Source organism: Canis lupus, chromosome 13, assembly GCF_048164855.1.
Source record: "Canis lupus baileyi chromosome 13, mCanLup2.hap1, whole genome shotgun sequence".
Taxonomy (NCBI): Eukaryota; Metazoa; Chordata; class Mammalia; order Carnivora; family Canidae; genus Canis; species Canis lupus.
In genome coordinates this window covers 44300990-44318834 of record NC_132850.1, presented here as the reverse complement: position 1 = coordinate 44318834, position 17845 = coordinate 44300990, and the positions used below count along the sequence as shown (strand labels likewise).

Sequence of the window (17845 nt, the reverse complement as noted above, 5' to 3'; positions counted from 1 at the left end):
TCCACCTGCCAAAAGAGTCCAAGCTACAAGAAGGAACTCTGAATTCATGGGGGGAGTTGTTTCCCACTCTGGGGTCTGTTACTGAGGTATGATTAGAGGAAAAAGAGAAAGCAATGCTTATTGGTTTATTGGCTTATTATGTGGTTTGGGAAGAAATCAAAATATCAAAATCAATTCATTACAATAAATAAATAACATGGAGTATTACTATTTTTTATTTTTTTATTTTGAGAGAGAGAGCGAGCAGGCAGGGAGGGGCAGAGGGAAAGGGAGAGAAAGAATCCTGAGCGTTCCATGCTCAGTGCTGAGGCCAATGAGGGGTTCCATCTCACGATCTCTGAGATCATGACATGGAATATTGTTAAGTTGTATTAAATTAGCAATATTTTTGGCCTCTTCCTGAGAGTAATATAGTCAATGTCTTCTCAAATGCAGTGTTTATGTGCTAAAAATATTAGTAGTGCCTGGCACAGAGGTAAAGAGCAGGCAGTTACTTGAAATGTCTCAAATTGGAGCACATGTCAAGGACCTCTGTAGGAGACATGGAAGGGATCTAGCATTTTCCAAGATATAATTAGAGGATCAAATAGTGTAATGGTGGGATGCCTGGGTGGCTCAGCGGTTGAGCATCTACCTTCAGCTCAGGTCATGATCCCAGGGTCCTGGGATCGAGTCCCGCATTGGGCTCCCTACAGGGAGCCTGCTTCTCCCTCTGCCTGTGTCTCTGCCTCTCTCTGTGTGTCTCTCATCAATAAATAAAATCTTTTTAAAAAATTTAATGGCTAAAACGTAAGCATGAGGAACAGACGGAACTAGCTCAAACCTTCTTCCACACCTGAAAGGCTGGGGAATATTAAGGCAAAGGATCCTCTCTTTGCTTCAGTGTCTTCATCTGTAAAATGTGCATGATGTTGGTACCTGCCTGCTAGGAATGGAGACTAAACAAAGTCATAGCAAATTAATAAATAACTTAGCTATGAGAGTAATGATTGATTAGAGAGCAAATCTGGGGACGGGATGATGATTTCTGAGTGTTTTCAGGAAAACAGAAAACTAACACAATTGCTCTCATTTGTTCTCAAGTCATAAAGCCTAAGGACATTTAGCTTGAAGAAGAGGAAACAAGCAGAGGGGATGTGGTAATATTTAAATGTAGCCCCATACTTGGAGAGCTATTACACAGAAGAGAGAAGAGGTATTCTCTGTGTCGTTCAGAGGGCAGAGGGGGCCTACTCCATCAAACTGGATGCATTGTTCCTTTTTTTTTTTTTTTTTTTTGCGGTGGCGGTGGGGTGGGATATTTGGAAAAGTTTCCTGGTAAAGAAAGAACTTCTTCAGGTCTACAACTGCTCAAGCAATAGTGTACTAAGACCTTTGTTGACACTTCCTGAGAGCTCATCAAGGCCACGTGATCCCAAAGACCCCCTTGGCCATCAGTGCCAGTGCTGCTACCATCTTTGCCTTTTCTGAAACCTCTGAAGAAATTCTCTGGATGTGACTACTTTATAGAATAATGGAAGGTGTTTGAGCAGGATCCTGCCCCCACTCCCCCCTCCTTATCAGTTGAGATGAAGAAACTGGAAAGTGAGAGGCTAATTCAACATCTTTGGTTAGGGAGGGAGAAAAAAAGAGGTTATTTTTCTTTCTCAAGGAATCTTAAGGGTAAAACCAATATTTGAGTCTTTCAAAAATACATTTTATTTAAGTTCAGTTTGCCAGCATGTAGTATAACACCCAGTGCTCATCCCATCAAGTGCCCTCCTTAGTGCCTGTCACCCAGTTACCCCAACCCCCATGCCGATATTTCTAATTCTAAATTTATCAGATGTCATCCTCCAAATGGAAAGCCAGTTCTCGTGAAATTATGGGATTCCTAGTCCCTGAATTCAAGTGTTCTTTTGGCATTTCTGTGCCAGGGGCTGGATGCTGAGGCCACAGCAGACCAGTGAGCTCCACAGGAGCCACTCAGGGTGGGTGGGGGCACCCCACAGTGGGAGGGATCACCAACACTCCACCCAATACGTAAATTACTCACACAAGAACAATGATAAATACCACACAGAAAATTAAACCAGGAAAGGTGATACACATAATGCAGAAGGCTAACTTGCAAAAGGGTAGCAGGAAATTTTTGTCAGAGCAAGTGACATTTATGCTGAGAACTGACCCCCCCACCAAAAAAAAAAAAGCCAACTTAAGAAATCTGGGGGGAAGGCATGGAAGGAAAAGGGAAGGGCAAGGACAAAAACTCTGACATGGGAGAAAACTTAAGTGTGTTCAAAACCTTTCTTTGAAAATCAAATTCTGACACTAAGAAGGATTTGAGAATATGATATTGCAACACTCCCACCAGCAAATAATGTCATCAACCGGGATCCTCTAAAAGTTCCCTGATTTTACTTTAAAATATTTGCAAAAGTTTGTATTCTAGGCCATAATATACTAATTTAATTGGAAGATCCAAAGGGGCAGGTATTATGGCTGTTTTCTTCATTAGGGTATCTCCAGAATCTAGCACAACTCTCGACATGTAGTAGGATATTGGTTGAATCAACAAAGAAGCAGGTAAAGGGAGGGAAGGAAAGGAGAAGGGAGGGAAAGAGGAGAAGAAAATAAGGAATATTCATTGTCATTTGCTTAGAAAAAATGAGAGCTCCATGGAGATAAACCCGGATACCCTGAGCCTCTTACTACATAGGTCTGCAGGTGTAGCAGTTTGAAAAGCACATGCTTAGAGTGACTAAGTAAAGAAACAAGGCATCTCTTTTTTCTTCAACAATCCAAGAACTTTCCTCCTTGTGCCTATTGAATAAAATACAGAGTAGATAGTACCTAAACTCCCTTCCATCTCTAACAATCAGTGACTTCTCAAAGCTCAGCCTGAGATGGCCTGTAGTGGAGTTCCCAAACCTATGAATCTCATTAGCTTGGTGTGAAACTGGTTTTTTTTTTAAATATTTTTATTTATTTATTCATGAGAGATACAGAGAGAGAGAGAGAGAGGCAGAGACACAGGCAGAGGGAGAAGCAGGCTCCATGCAAGGAGCCTGATGTGGGACTCGATCCCAGGTCTCCAGGATCATGCCATGGGCTGAAGGCGGCACTAAACCGCTGAGCCACCTGGGCTTCCCTGAAACTGGGTTTTTAGAAAGAAATGGGCACCCCACTATGAACTCCTGGGGAAAGACCTCTAAGAGAAGGGAAAGAAGAGATGGTACCTCAAAATTGACAGACACTTGGGGCCTGGGTAGCACAGTTGGTGAAGTGTCCCACTCTTGGTTTTGGCTCAGGTTGTGGAGCTCCAGGTCAGGCTCTTCACTCAGCAAGAAATCTGCTTGAGATTCTCTTCCTCTTCCTGCCTCTCTTGCTCGTGTTCTCTCTCTCTCTCAAGTAAATAAATAAACTTAAAAAAAAAAAAAACTGGCACATACTAATTTTAAATTGGGAACCAGATTTAACACTCCTGTGATGAATTTCTTTTTACTTTGGTTTATAGAGAATTCTTGAAAACATTTATCTTAAAAAGAAAAGAGGTCCCTGGGTGGCCCAGTGGTTGAACATCTACCTTTTGCTCAAATCGTGATCCTAGGGTCCTGGGATCAAGTCCCACATCGGGATCCCTGCAGGGAGCCTGCTTCTCCCTCTGCCTTTGTCTCTACCTCTCTCTCTCTGTGCCTCTCATGAATATATAAATAAAATCTTTTTTTTTCTTAAAGAAAATATCTACAAACCAATTTGGGAAGCACATTTTAAGCAATTTCTCCAACTTGTTTTTATAGGTTATATTTCTACTCAAGATGTCACTGAAATCATTCCTCATGAAATATCAAGTAAGTTACCGACACAAGCAGGTATGTAATAGATTTCCAGCCATTATCAACATTTCTGCATATTTAATAAGTACCTGTCTGTGTGGTCTTCTATGAGACATGACCTAGGTTGAAACTAACACAAAAGTCCTGAGGAGAAACATCCCAAGGTTATTTCTGCGTGTTGGGATTGTAGGTGACTTTTTTAAATTGTTTTCTAAGGCTTTTTAAATTTTCTGCAAAGAGAATCAATAAAATGTAATTAGGAAAAGTTAAAAAAAAATAAAAGTAAACTGAACAAATAACCTCTGCTTTCTAAGGCCTCTATCATGAAACGATGCTGACAAATATTAGCAGGAAAACCAAGATCTTGGCAGATGCATTTCTTTTTCTTTTTTTTTAATAAATTTATTTTTTATTGGTGTTCAATTTGTCAACATATAGAATAACACCCAGTGCTCATCCCGTCAAGTGCCCACCTCAGTGCCCATCACCCAGTCACCCCCACCCCCCGCCCACCTCCCCATCCACCACCCCTAGTACATTTCCCAGAGTTAGGAGTCTCTCATGTTCTGTCTCCCTTTCTGATATTTCCCACTTATTTTTTCTCCTTTCCCCTTTATTCCTTTCACTATTTTTTATAGTCCCCAAATGAATGAGACCACATAATGTTTGTCCTTCTCCGATTGACTTATTTCGCTCAGCATAATACCCTCCAGTTCCATCCATGTGGAAGCAAATGGTGGGTATTCGTCGTTTCTAATGGCTGAGGAATATTCCATTGTATACATAGACCACATCTTCTTTATCCATTCCTGTCAGATGCATTTCATTGTGGTTATTACTCCTCAAATAAACTTGGCTACAATGCCTAGTGAAACTGATTTCAGAGATCTGGTAGTGAAAAAAAGCAAGAATTATTGGTGAACAGATGAAATAAACCATCGTTGATAATTTTCCCATTTTCCATTATTTATAAGGTTTGTGTTTTCTGTTATGATACACAATTCATACACATGTACTGTGACACACAACTCTGTTATGATACACAACCCAAGTTGCCAGCTGCCACGTTCCAGCAGCTGAGAGTACCAGAAAAGTGGCAGCATATAGAACCTTAGAGCACTTTGTTCGCTAAGAGACTTCTATCCCTCATGGGAGTCATGGAGTGTTCTGGCCCATGTCTGTCTCAGAAAAGTACGTGACTGTAAAATCATCGTAAGCCCCAAACCATAAAACACTGCACATTCTTCTTTCAGTCCCTGAGCTCGATACCAGCCTCCAAAGCAAAAGTGCAGGAGGAGATTCTACCCTCTTCCAGCTGGAGTCTCATTTCCCTTGGCATTTTAGAATCAGACCACATTTAGCAAGTGGCTTTTAAAGATCCAAGCAAAGTGCCGGGTTTCTCTCTGAGGTGTGCATAACCAACCGGTGGAGGTGTTAAGTGTAAGCGATTAACTAGGTACTGCAGGAAAAACAAACTTGCTTGATGTAGGGAAGAAGAGTTTAGATCCCTGGTAGTAAATGGAGAATGAGTCAAGTTAAGGGTTTTCTGCTAAGCTATGTTTCTTCTAATCCAATATGAGAACCAGACTTCTTTGTGACTGACATTAGTCTTTTGTAGTATTAGCCTCCTGTGGCCCTAACTTGTTACTGTGCCTTCAAAGTCTCCATACAAATAGCAATCACAGGTCTACTTTCACTGCCTCTGACCCTAGGTACTGTGAGTCCAGTGATACAAAATATTTACTCAGTGCTACAAAGAGTTTTCCACTCGACAAAAACCATAGGTAAAGAGAAGACAAGGGTCAGGGCCTATATTTAACTTTTCACATATTTATTAGAGGAAAGATAAGAATTGGAAAATATTAGTGGCTCAGACTGAACACTTTCTATACAGGCACCATGCTAAGCCCCTTACATGGATTTTATTCTGACAATAACCATGGAATAGATATTATCCTCATTGTGCAGATGAAAAAACAGAGGTTCAGAGAGTTTTAAAAACTTGCCTCAGAGGGGCACCTGGGTGGCTCAGTTGGTTAAGCATCCATACTCTTGATTTTGGCCCAGGTCATGATCTCAGAGTCATGAGCTTGAGCCCGGCGTTGGGCTCTGTGATCAGCAAAGAGTCCGCATGTCTCTCTCTCTGCTCCTCCTGTCCTGCCTTCCGCTTTCTCTCTCTCTCAAGTAAATAAATAAAATATTTTTAAAGTGCCTAAAGACATATAGTGAGCAGGAAAACTGGATGCAATTCCAGGAGGTTTGACTGTAGAGCCCTCAGCCTTAACCAACATGTTCTACTTCTTTTCTCAAGAGAAGAGAACAATCATTCCAAATCTGCTATCTAGAAAGAAGCACTGCTGACATTTTGGTACAAATATTCCAGAAATTTTTTTCTAGGTATGTTTATAAACATATACTTTAAAAAGTTACTCTACGCAGTATTCTGAAACCTGAAAGAGCATATTTTCCATTTTAGTAAATAGCTCTTATAAAACTTCTTAATGGCTTCACAATATTACATCTGATACATAATCAGAGTTTATTTAACCTATGCCACATTTCAAATACTTTAGGTCATTTCTACTTTCCAGCCTTTTGTTTGTTGTTTCAAGTTTTTATTTAAATTCTAGTTAGTTGGGACACCTAGGTGGCTCAGCAGTTGAACATCTGCCTTTGGCTCAGGTCATGACCCCAGAGTCCCGGGATCCAGTCCCACATCAGGCTCTCTGAAGGGAGCCTGCTTCTCCCTCTGCCTATGTCTCTGCCTCTCTCTGTGTCTCTCATGAATAATTAAATCTTTAAAAAACAAAACCAAAAAACAACACAAACTTCTGGCTTTGGTTCAAGGCAAACCAGCTGGTTGCAGACCAAGCCTCCTGTCCATAATAAGTAGAGAAGCTGAGCAAATGTAAGGCATCTAGGGAGGGCATCACAGCCTACCATGACAGCAGGCTCTGCCGATGCGGGACTCGATCCCGGGATTCCAGGATCATGCCCTGAGCCAAAGGCAGATGCTCAACCACTGAGCCACCCGGGTGCCCCTGAAACCAGAAGTTTTTGTTTATTCTTCCAGATGGATTTCAGAATCCTTTGGGAAAGTCATCCTTACAGCAGCATAAAAATACTCCTACGTTATTTGGTAAGAATAAAATGAATGATGGAATTAAATGAATAAATTGGCTCATAGCAAATAAAAAATTTTGCAATTATAAATCTCTGAATTTGGAATATATCATGTTTTTCCACTGAGTCCTATCTTATATCCTCCAAAGAGTTTGAAAAGAATTCTGAAAGAAACTTTAGATAAATACACGTGTCTCCTTTTTGGAGAGGTATTTTACATGTTCTGTTACTGTCTTTTTTTTTTTTTTTTTTTTTTTTTAGTATTTTATTTATCATTCATGAGAAACACAGAGAGAGGGAGAGAGAGAGAGAGAGAGGCAGAGACACAGGCAGAGGGAGAAGCAGGCCCCATGCAGGGAACCCGACTTGGGACTTGATCCCGGGTCTCTAGGATCACACCCTGGGCCGAAGGCGGTGCTAAACCGCTGAGCCACCTGGGCTACCCCTAATTTTTTTTTTATTGTGGAGATATACATGTAACAAATTTCACCATTTGCACCATTTTAAAATATGCAACTAGGTGGTATTTAGTACATTCACCATGTCGTAAACCCATAGTGTCAATCTAATCACAGAACATTTTCATAACACTAAAAGAAAATACCAGATCATTAAACTCTCATTTCCTCTCCCACCAGCCCTTGGCAACCATTAATTTACTTTCTGTTTCTACCAGTTTTCCTATTCTGAATATTTCATATGAATGTAATCATCCAACCCATGGCCCTTTATGTCTGGCTTTCCTCACTTAGTATGCTAAGTGCTTTCATCCATGTTGTAGCAAGTGTCAGTATTTCATTCTCTTTTATAAATGTTGCATGGATATACCACATTTTATTTATTCATTCATCAATTGATGGACATTGGGTCATTTCTACTTGTTTGGCTTTTGTAAAAAGTGCTATTATAAATAAAGATTTCTGTACTTTTTTTTTGAACTCCTGTTTTCAATTCTCTTTTGAGGTTACCTAAGGATTAGAAATTTGGTGTCTTGTGGTGTTTTATGTATAACTTATTGAGGAGATGCCATACTTTTTTCCACAGAAGCTGCCCTATTTTATAGTCCCTCCAGGAGTGTATGAGGGCTCCAATCTCTACATCTTCGGCCAAACTTGTTATTTTCTAGTGGATGTGAAGTCGTATCTCATTGTGGGTTTGATCTGCATTTCCTCAGTGACTGATGGTATTTAGCGTCTTTTCATGTTGGCCATTTGTATGTCCTTTTTTGAGAAATGTCTACTTGAGTGCTTTGCCCATCTTTAAATTGGGCTGTTTGAGTTTTTGTTACATTGTAATGGTGAGACTATTCTTTCTCCATTTGATGGCCTCGGCACTGTTGTTGAAAATCAATTGATCTATGTATGGGTTTACTTCTAGACTCTTGATTCTATTCCATTGATTCTCTGAGCAGCAGCATACTGTTTTGATTACCGTTGCATTGTAGTAAGTTTTGAAATTTTGAAGTGTAAGTCCTCCACTTCTGTTCAAGATTAGTTTGGTTATTTGTGGTTCCTAGCAATTCCATATTTAAGAGCAGCTTTTCTGTTTGTGTGAAATTTAGACATATTTTAATTAAATGTCATTTAATTCAGTCAATAATTTTTAAGATAGAGACAATTATTATCCCCATTTTACAAAAGATGAAACAAAGGTATAGAGAGATTAATCCAGCTGCCCAAGGACTCAGCTAGTAGTTAGGGAAATTAGTTTGAACCCATGCAGGCTGGCTCTAGAATCCGTGCCCTTAATCAATACATTAAATTGCCTAATTTGTCTCTTTCAGAGCAATAGTCCAGGTTTGACTCTTCCTCACTCTTGCAACGTTGTCACTCAGTGCTCTGCTTGTGCTTTCACTAAAGTGGAGACTGTAATGAAGGCTGATGGTCTTCTGGTGCAGTTAAAGAACTTGAATTGTGTGGCTATAATATTAGCCTTTTGTTCCTTTTAATCTGGGCTAGATAAGTCTTTTATCTCAGGATCTCCCTTTCATGATTATCACTTCAAATGAAATAAAATAATCCCAAAGTATTAAACATGAATACAGTACATGGGTTGAAGGCAACTGGAAAGATGAATCATGGCAGTGAAGTTGCATCCTGCTAGGAGAAACACTGCACAGATATGTCTCTTGTGTCCTCTCTGAACTACTCTGTCAGGTACAGATCTGAAAAGCATCCTGACAGGCAATTCAGCAATGTCACTTCAAAATGAGTGTATAGGAATATAGGAACACACAATCACTTGTGGTTGCAAGCCAGATGTTTTTCAGGTCCGGTTAGTGTTTATATTTTTGCTTCATTGACCTATCACAAAACTGTTAAAACTTTCCACTAATATTGTAATTCTGTCAATTTCTTCTTTTGTTCTGTATATCTTGTTGCTATAGTTTTGGGATATAATGGCCCATATTTACCTAAAAGTCCTTGTGCAATATATCCTTTAATGGTATAAATTAATCCTCCATGTCTTTTTAATTGTCTTTGCTTTTAATTGTACTTTTTCTAATTTTAAAATTTCGATTCCTGTTTTTACTTGTCTAATATACCTTTGCATTTATTTTTTTACACATCTTGCATTCTTTTATTTGTGTCCCTTGTGATCTAGCATACATGCATTGGAGTCTTTTTTCCCTTCTATTTTGACTCAATTTAAAAGTCTTTTTAGTTTAGTCTGGAAATTTAATTTATATGCATTTATGGATTCACAACTCACATTAGTATCTTTTGTTGTCTTTTCCATACTTTCTTTTTTTAATGATTTATTTCTGATGTTTTGACCTATATGCTATGGTCAGTTTGCCTTTATTCTCTGATATGTTTTGAAGGTATATAACCTATTTGTAATTATCCTGTTAGCTAACTTTATGTGCTTAATGAATTCTCTCTCAGAGCTCTCTAATCATTTTAATGGCACAGTACACATAGAAACTCTGCTTTAATGGACCTTAGAAAATCTGGATAATATTGTTCTATGGTGGAGTCAACTACCCCGTCAACAGCTCATTTGTGCCTTGAATGGATTTCAGTTGTGTCATGGGCTGTTGATTCTCTTAGCCCCTCTGGGGGCCAGGTGTTCAAGTAGAGTATAGCAAGGCATATTAATCTACAGATGTATTCAAATGTGGTTAAGACATAGTGAATGTACATTGCAACTCACTCTACACAAATGCATAAACATATATGAATTAAAATTCCACAAAATAATAACTGTCCTTATTATGTGTGATGCACTGTCTTCTGTTTCATATAATTTAATATTTTAATGCCAGTAACGACACAATGAGTTGATTTTAAGGCTGATTACTGTAGGAATTCACTATCTTGACTAAATGTTGGAATCATCTAAGAGGCTGTCTTAAAAAAATAGTGATGTTGGGTTCTATAGCCAGAGATTCTAAATGCATTAATGTAAGCACCAGCAAACTACAGCCTGTGAGCCAAATCCAACCCACTACCTGGTTTTGTACAACCTTCAACCTTCAAGGTAACAATGGTTTTTGCTTTTTAGGTGTTTTAAAAAATCAAAAGAATAATATTTTGTGTCAAGCAAATATTAGATGAAATTAAAATGTTGGTATCCATGAGTAATTATTGGAACAAATCCATACTCATTTATGCTTTGGCTTATGTATTGTCTATGGCTGCTTTTGTACTGTAATGACATCATGAAAGATTTGTAACAGAGACTAACCATGATGCCTGCAAAGCCTAAATATTTATTCTGTATTCTTTGTCCTTTTACAGAAAGTCTGCCAAGGGATATCATTCTGCAATTTGAAAACTAAGTTTTAGACTAAAGAACAATAAGTTCTTGTGGGGTTTCTTGGAACTGCTCCCAGCTGGCCGTGGACACAGGGTGTGAGGCTCCAGGCCTACTACCCATGTTTCCATCCAAGCCATTCTGCTTTCTCTGTTCCACACTTACCCTTGGAAAATGCATAACTTTAAATCAAATGTGGGGGAGAGGGGCTTTTCTAAGACAAAACCACAAGAAATATCATCACTTAATATGGCAAATGGTGTACGTTTTTATTTCTCAAGCAAATCAGGCTAATATCTAGTTGTTTTTCTGAATTTGTTCAAGCTCTAGATAAGGGTGATGCAAGAACCTTAGAAAATGTAAGAGGGGCATCTGGGTGGGTCAGTTGGTTAAACGTCTGCCTTCGGCTCGGCTCAGAACGTGATCCCAGAGTCCTGGGATCCACCCCTCACTGGGGCTGAGCATCAGCTGAGCAGGGAGCCTACTTTTCTCTCACCTCTCTGTCTACCTGCAATATGCTCTCTCTCTCTCTGTCAAATAAATAACTAAAATTATTTTTTTAAGAAAATGTAATAAGAGATCTTAAAACTCTGGAAAATGAAGTTTCTACGTGTGACTTTAGTCTGGAGCAGTGGCTCTCACTGCTGGCAGCACCCTGGAATCTCATATCTGTGTATCACAGATGATTGATTCTAATATGCAGTCAGGACTGAGAATACTGATCTAGTTTCTATTGATGCCATTTGTCATTGTTCAAGCAGGGGCAGTGGTGTGAGAGCTTTGAGATAAAATTTTCACTTTTCATTAGAATTTTTCTAACCCAGTCTAACCTTTTTAAGCTCAAACCTAATGTGTGGAGGAGCTACCAAAATGCCAATGCCTTAAAGCTGGCACACTTGAAGTATGTGAAGTCCTCTTCTGTCCTGAGAATTTGAAATAGGCAATGGTAATTGGATTGGAAGATGCTTGGCTCAAAAAGATGATATTTCAGCTAGAAAATTGTTGCTTAACAGAAACACCTGTCTTTCCATAATGTGGCTACATTCTATTCTATACACTCTACACTTCTATGTTAGGGGTATGCCCCTCCCACCTCAGTTATGCACAAGGTAAATTATTATTTTTGTATTCTTCAGTTAGCCCTGATTTGCCATAAATGAAGGTTTGCTTCAGAGTTGTTACATAATTTTTTGAGAATTTAATCTCTGAGAACAATTTATTTGGTGGTCTCTTTTCTTTTTATTCTGCATAGATCATGGTAGACCTTCACAGATGGTTCTGCAGTCAAATAGATCTGAATTCAAAACCCAGCTCTGCTATTATTCAACTATCTTAGGCAAGCTAGGCAATGTTTCTGATCTTTGTTTTTCTCCTCTACAAATAATGATTAATATATAATAATATGTGCTCAGGTAATTGCTTTGAAGATAGCAAAAAAGGGTACCCAGAATGTGGTAAATACACAATGCGCTAAATATGAATATTATTATATCGGCCATATAAATATCCAGGGACTAGTGAGGTTCCTTAGAGGATATCTGTTCCATTACTCTCGTGTTAGAAGCAAGAAACCGAGGCCCAGATGAGTTCAGTGACATAATCATATCATCAACTAGTTAGTGGCAGCAGCTACATCAATCATATCAGACTGAAATCTGATCTCCTTTCTCACTAAGATAATAGACATAAATATCTCTTGCTTTCTTTCTGTCTGGGCCGAAGAAAACACAATGGCTGAGATTATAGGCTGATTTTTCTTTCCATCCCTGCTGCCTCACCAATAACTTGGGACAGTAAGGATGGCCAGAAGCTGGGCCATCCAGAACCAGGCTATCATGTTCAAGGTCCCTTGAGGAAAGCTGTTGTTATCCTAGTCCACAGCAGCTTCAAGGCAGACTCAGTGAGGAGCTCTTATTCTATCAAGTTAAGGAAAGTGGAAATATGATTACCTAGCTGCATGGGAACTGCCAGAGGATGCCACTCTGTAAATGAACAGAAACTGGGTCTTTGCATTGACACTTCTCCCACTAACTGCACCAGTTACCAGGCTGCTTCCTTCTTTAAGAGCTGTCTATCAGAGAGTTCAAACAAAATATTGAGGGCTATCCAAAACACTAGGCTCAGATGTTATCACAACAACCACTTTATTCTTTAGAAAGCTCAATTTTTCTAAATCATAAGGGCTATTTTAGCCTACTAAACCCTTCCAAAAAAGAAAAATGAATGACAATGGACAGGATGAACATCTAATTATATTATTATAACTCGAGCCAGATTGAGTTTGTTAATGCTTTGGTTCAAGAGCAAAACCAAATACTTCCTTTAAAATATTGCTTCACAGCAATAGTCTTCTCCAAATATTTTTTGGAGCACACAGATCCCCCATGTATACATTCACTCTGTATAAAACAATAGGGCCTGACAGAAAAGATACTGAGTTGGAAGTCAAGAGATGTGAATTTTTGTCCCTATTTTACCACAAATGAGCTGTGTAGAACTTCCAGAGATAAATTTATCAATCAGTTTTTATGGTCATTACAATGCCAAAATAAAAACTACAGCACTTAGAGAATTTAGTTTTCTGACTTGGAAACTACTTACGGGCATTTCATATGCAGGGTGTGGCCTTGTTAGAGTTTGTTCTTGCAAGATAAGACTTCTATCAAATGCAAGTCAGAAAGGAACCAAATCCAAACCAGCAGCTGCAAGAGCTGGCTTTATCACATCATGACAGGAGTTCAGCTACCTGAAGCTTGGGCATTAAGCAAGACTATAGAATATTTGTCCAAAATTGCACTTTGTTATTTTTTTTTAAGATTTTATTTATTTGAGAGAGTGTGTGAGAGAGCACAAGTGGTGGAGAGGGAGAAGCAGGCTGCCCATCAAGCAGGGAGCCTGATACAGGGCTGGATCCCAGGACCCTGGGATCATGACCTGAGGTGAAGGCAGATGCTTAACCAACTGAGCCACCCAGGTGACCCTGGATGTGTTCTTCCTAAAAGAAGTGAACAGATTTAAAAAAATGACCCTCATGTGAATGTTACTAGAACAGAAAACAGTTTCTCATAGTGACTATATCAAGAGATCACTGAAAGCTAAGAGATATAATTAGTTCAATAAATTAGTATGAAAAAATCAAAATGAAGAATATATGACTATTTTAAAACTCCTAGCCCCTGGGATCCCAGAATCTCAAGGAATTTAATTGTTTTTTGTGTGTGTGCACAATGCACCCCAATGTTCACCAACTAATATGCTAAAACATCCAAGAAATCTTGCTGACAAGATTTGACCAGGCACAGATCTGGAAATGGATATATTATTGGAAATCAGCAGAATTAGGTCACCATTCTGTTCCTTACCAGCTGTGTTAAATTATGCTTATCAGTTAATTTTTATGATATCAAATTCTTATCTGTAAAGTAAGGAACTTGGATTATATGTTCCAAAAGACCTTGTAATAGGTACGCCTGGGTGGCCCAGTGATTGAGCATCTGCCTTCCACTCAGGGTGTGATCTCACATCTGGGGATTGTGTTCCACATCGGTCTCCCAGCAGGGAACCTGCTTCTCCCTCTGCCTGTGTCTCTGCCTCTCTCTCTGTGTCTCTCATGAATAAATAACTAGAGCCTTAAAAAAAAAAAACAAAAAAAACCTTATAATATAAAGTATAAAAGCACATTCTGAATTAAAGAGGACAGTATTTAAGTTGACCTTTAATTTGCAAATGATGCAATAGGATTTGTTGAAACCTAATTTAGCTATAGAAATCTAGAGGCCCAGAGCACGGGAGAAAAAAGAGAGAGACATTTCTCATAACCCTAAGAGGTGTAGGCAACTCACATCTGTTATTTAATGGTTACAGATTTGCTCGGATACTTTTACCTCGTCAACCCAACTAAAGATTCTATTGTAAAAAACCCTACTTAAAATCCCTGTATTCACAGAAATTTTGCTGCTTTGCATCACTGCATATGTCCACAGATATCTCTTAGCTGGTTGGGGCTCAGGGAATGTGGGAGAGCTACACAGACTTAAGGGGCTCTTAATGTTAAATGTAAGCATCAAAACATTCCTTGGTGGTTTTTAGGGGTATTGTGGGATTTTGGTTTCCTTACCCTGAATTTTGAAAGTAGCCTAAGCACCTGAGAATGTACAAAGAGATACTTCTTTTGTCTCTCGTAAGTGACATTTTTCAACCAGCGGCTAGTATATTTAATTTGAACTGATTGATAAAATTCTTCAGATTGTCTTATGTGAATTTGTCTTAGAATAACCAGCAAGTTCTTTAAAACTTAACTGAATTCCTAGAAAATAGAAAACGTATGTGAGTGAGCAGAGCTATTGTTCCTTCAAGCCGACTTTTTTTTTCCTTTGGGAACTGTGTATTTTAGTAAGAGATGTCTAAGCCCTCCTCACACTGCTAAGCAAGCACAGGTATTAACTACTATTGAAATACTTATATTTTTATTTTATTTTATGCAATTTTTGAAAATTACCTCAAGGACTTTGTTTCTCTAAACAATGTGTTGTCTTCAATGTTTGATATTCCTGAGTTCTGACTAGTTGGGAGCCTTGAGCTTCAGTCTCTGCTTCTTTAGAACAAAATTTCCATTAAATGCTCGCTTCCTCTGAGAAATAGCTGTTGGAGAAGCTGGACACCTATTTGGTAGAGGTTGAAAATGGTTTTGATAAAGTTCAAAACTTAATTTAATGCGCTCTGTCTCTCTAATCATCTTCTCAATTTTTATACAAAAAAAGTTATATATACTTTACTTCTACATTTAAAATACTTTTTTCTCCTTCTCTGCCTTTGTTTAAAATTCAAAGCCCTAAAGTACCAGTTTTGTTTTGTCTTTTAAGATTTATTTATTCAGGAGAGACAGAGAGAGAGAGGCAGAGACACAGGCAGAGGGAGAAGCAGGGAGCCGGATGTGGGACTCTGGACCCCGGGATCACACCCTGGGCCACGGCAGACACTCAACCGCTGAGCCACCCAGGTGCCCCTAAAGTACCAATTTTAAGAGATGTTAGATCCTATTGCTGGATCTTTGTTATATATATATATATATATTTACAATTTTCTAGTCTGTGAAGCTCTCAGAGTATAGGTCTTCTCCTCCAGAAGCAACACCAAGTAGTGATAAGGACCCTGTGGGAGGAGGAGTGTCTGGTTTACGAAGGGACTGCTTATCTTGGCCACTGCAGAACACAAGATGGGGTCCTCTTATGATAAGTTCTAGGCATGCTGTTTTTCCCCACATCATCCAACCCACCATTGACAGTGATCTCCCCAAAATGAAAATTTGGTTCAGATCTTTCTTGTCTCTCCACTGGTTTAAGGATAAAGTCTGACTTCCCTGCCAGGGCCCAGGGAACATGGCATTCCACCACCTCTTCAGCTGTTTCCCTTGCTCACTGCATTGCTCTCTCCACATCTTACTCTGCAGCCCCATAGATGCTTGCAGTTCCCTCAATGATGTCTCAGATTCCAGGGCATTGCTGGCACTGCTGACTGCACCTAAATGTCCACACAGTCGAAATCCTACAGTTCTTACAAGATGAGTTCAAAGAACACCTCCATGAGGTCTTTCCACCTCCTCTTCCTCCCCATAGAACTGACCACAGCCTTTTTTGTGTGCCACATCACCACCACACTAAAATACCTTATGAGACTTAGATCAAATTGTTGTGTCTCTTTACTAAGTTGGAATTTCCCTGCAGGGAAATTTATTATCTATCTATTTATTATCTATCTATCTATCATCTATCTATCTATCTACCTACCTATCATGTTCTTTGTACATAGCACAAAGTAGGCATGCAAAAACACTTTTGTGAACTAATGAATAAATGAATGAATACCCAAAGTTCCCAGTAACCACCAGAGCCCTTGGAAGACATATCTGGATTCCAAACAGTCAATCATAAGATTTCATTGAGCCTTTCTCACACCATGCCAAACACTGGGGACTTGGTGGAGTTTGTGGTCTAAGTAGGGGAGATAAGAAAGAGCCTCCAAAAGGAAATGGTATTGGGCTAAGACCTGAAAAGCAGACAGTTAGGCAAGATGGGAGTGGGAGGGGATGCTTCAGGCAAAGAGAAGAGGAGGAACAAAGGTGTGGACATGGGAAAGAGTGTGGTGCATTTGAGGAAACAAGAGGTGTCTAGTGTGGCTGGAGCCTGGAGAGAGAAAGTTGAGGGGCGAGCAATGAGATGAGGAGGTGGGGGGGGGGGCGGGGGCTGGATCACGCAGGGTCTTATAGGTGTTCAGAAGGAGGAGGGGCATCAACCCATAGACTGAGCACCTCCCTAACTGACCCCTGCTAATCCCAATTCAGGCTGTCCCTGATGACCTGCAGAAGAGTTAGGAAGCCTGGAGGAGGGCATATTTGTGTTCACAAAGTTCCTCAGTGGCTTTGGTTACATTTTTAACATTTTAACTCTTTAACACTTAAAAACTTTGGTGTGGTTTGCTTTGCTTTTCAGTTTAAGTTTGTTGTTGTTGTTGTTGTTGTTGATGTTGTTTTCCAGTCTTAAAAGTGTGTGTGTACATGTTACTGAAATGTTGAAAATATTTTGTTAGTCTTCTATGAATGTGTGATTTTCAAATATGCTTGAACTTATTCTGTACATGCCACTTTGCCATATGGCTTGTTTAATTCATTGTTTTCATTTTAGATGTAATCTGGAAATTCATTCAGTTGTTTCTCTTAAGAAATTAGCTAAAAATTTATAACTATTAGTATTTGACTGAATACCTCTTATGTACAAAGCACTGTTCTAATGCTGAGGAGATTCAAAAGGAGCTAGCTCTGGGAACTAGCAGCCCCAGAAACAAATTTTATGTCTCAAAAGAGTCCATTTGGTATCCTAAAGTGATTATAGGTTTATGCCCTACCTGTAAATAATTACACTGAACTGAAAGATGGAAAGGAGATGTAACATTAACTAAGAAATATAGATTATTTTTGTTCATTAGTTATCCCTTTTGATATTTTTTACATACTTTCATTGATTCTTAATAAAAAATTCCTTTCTTTACTTTTGATTTTAATATTTGCCAAAACTTAAAATTTCTATTATCAATTTATTTTTTAAAGTAGTTCTTCTTATATTATCTTTGAAATCTCACAACTGAGTGTTGAA

At 39.0% G+C, this 17845-nt stretch overlaps 1 protein-coding gene across 2 annotated transcripts in view; it reads left to right on the top strand.

The window, feature by feature from the left end:
• The window catches only part of GYPA (glycophorin A (MNS blood group)), a 30854-nt gene that overhangs the window by 511 nt on the left and 12498 nt on the right, over window positions 1-17845 (top strand). The window contains exon 2 of one of the 2 annotated variants that reach the window (XM_072773422.1): window positions 3780-3830. In XM_072773422.1, the coding sequence (XP_072629523.1) occupies window positions 3780-3830 (51 nt within the window). Of the gene's footprint in view, window positions 1-3779; window positions 3852-17845 lie in introns of both variants that reach the window. The other variant, XM_072773421.1, reaches the window with a different exon arrangement.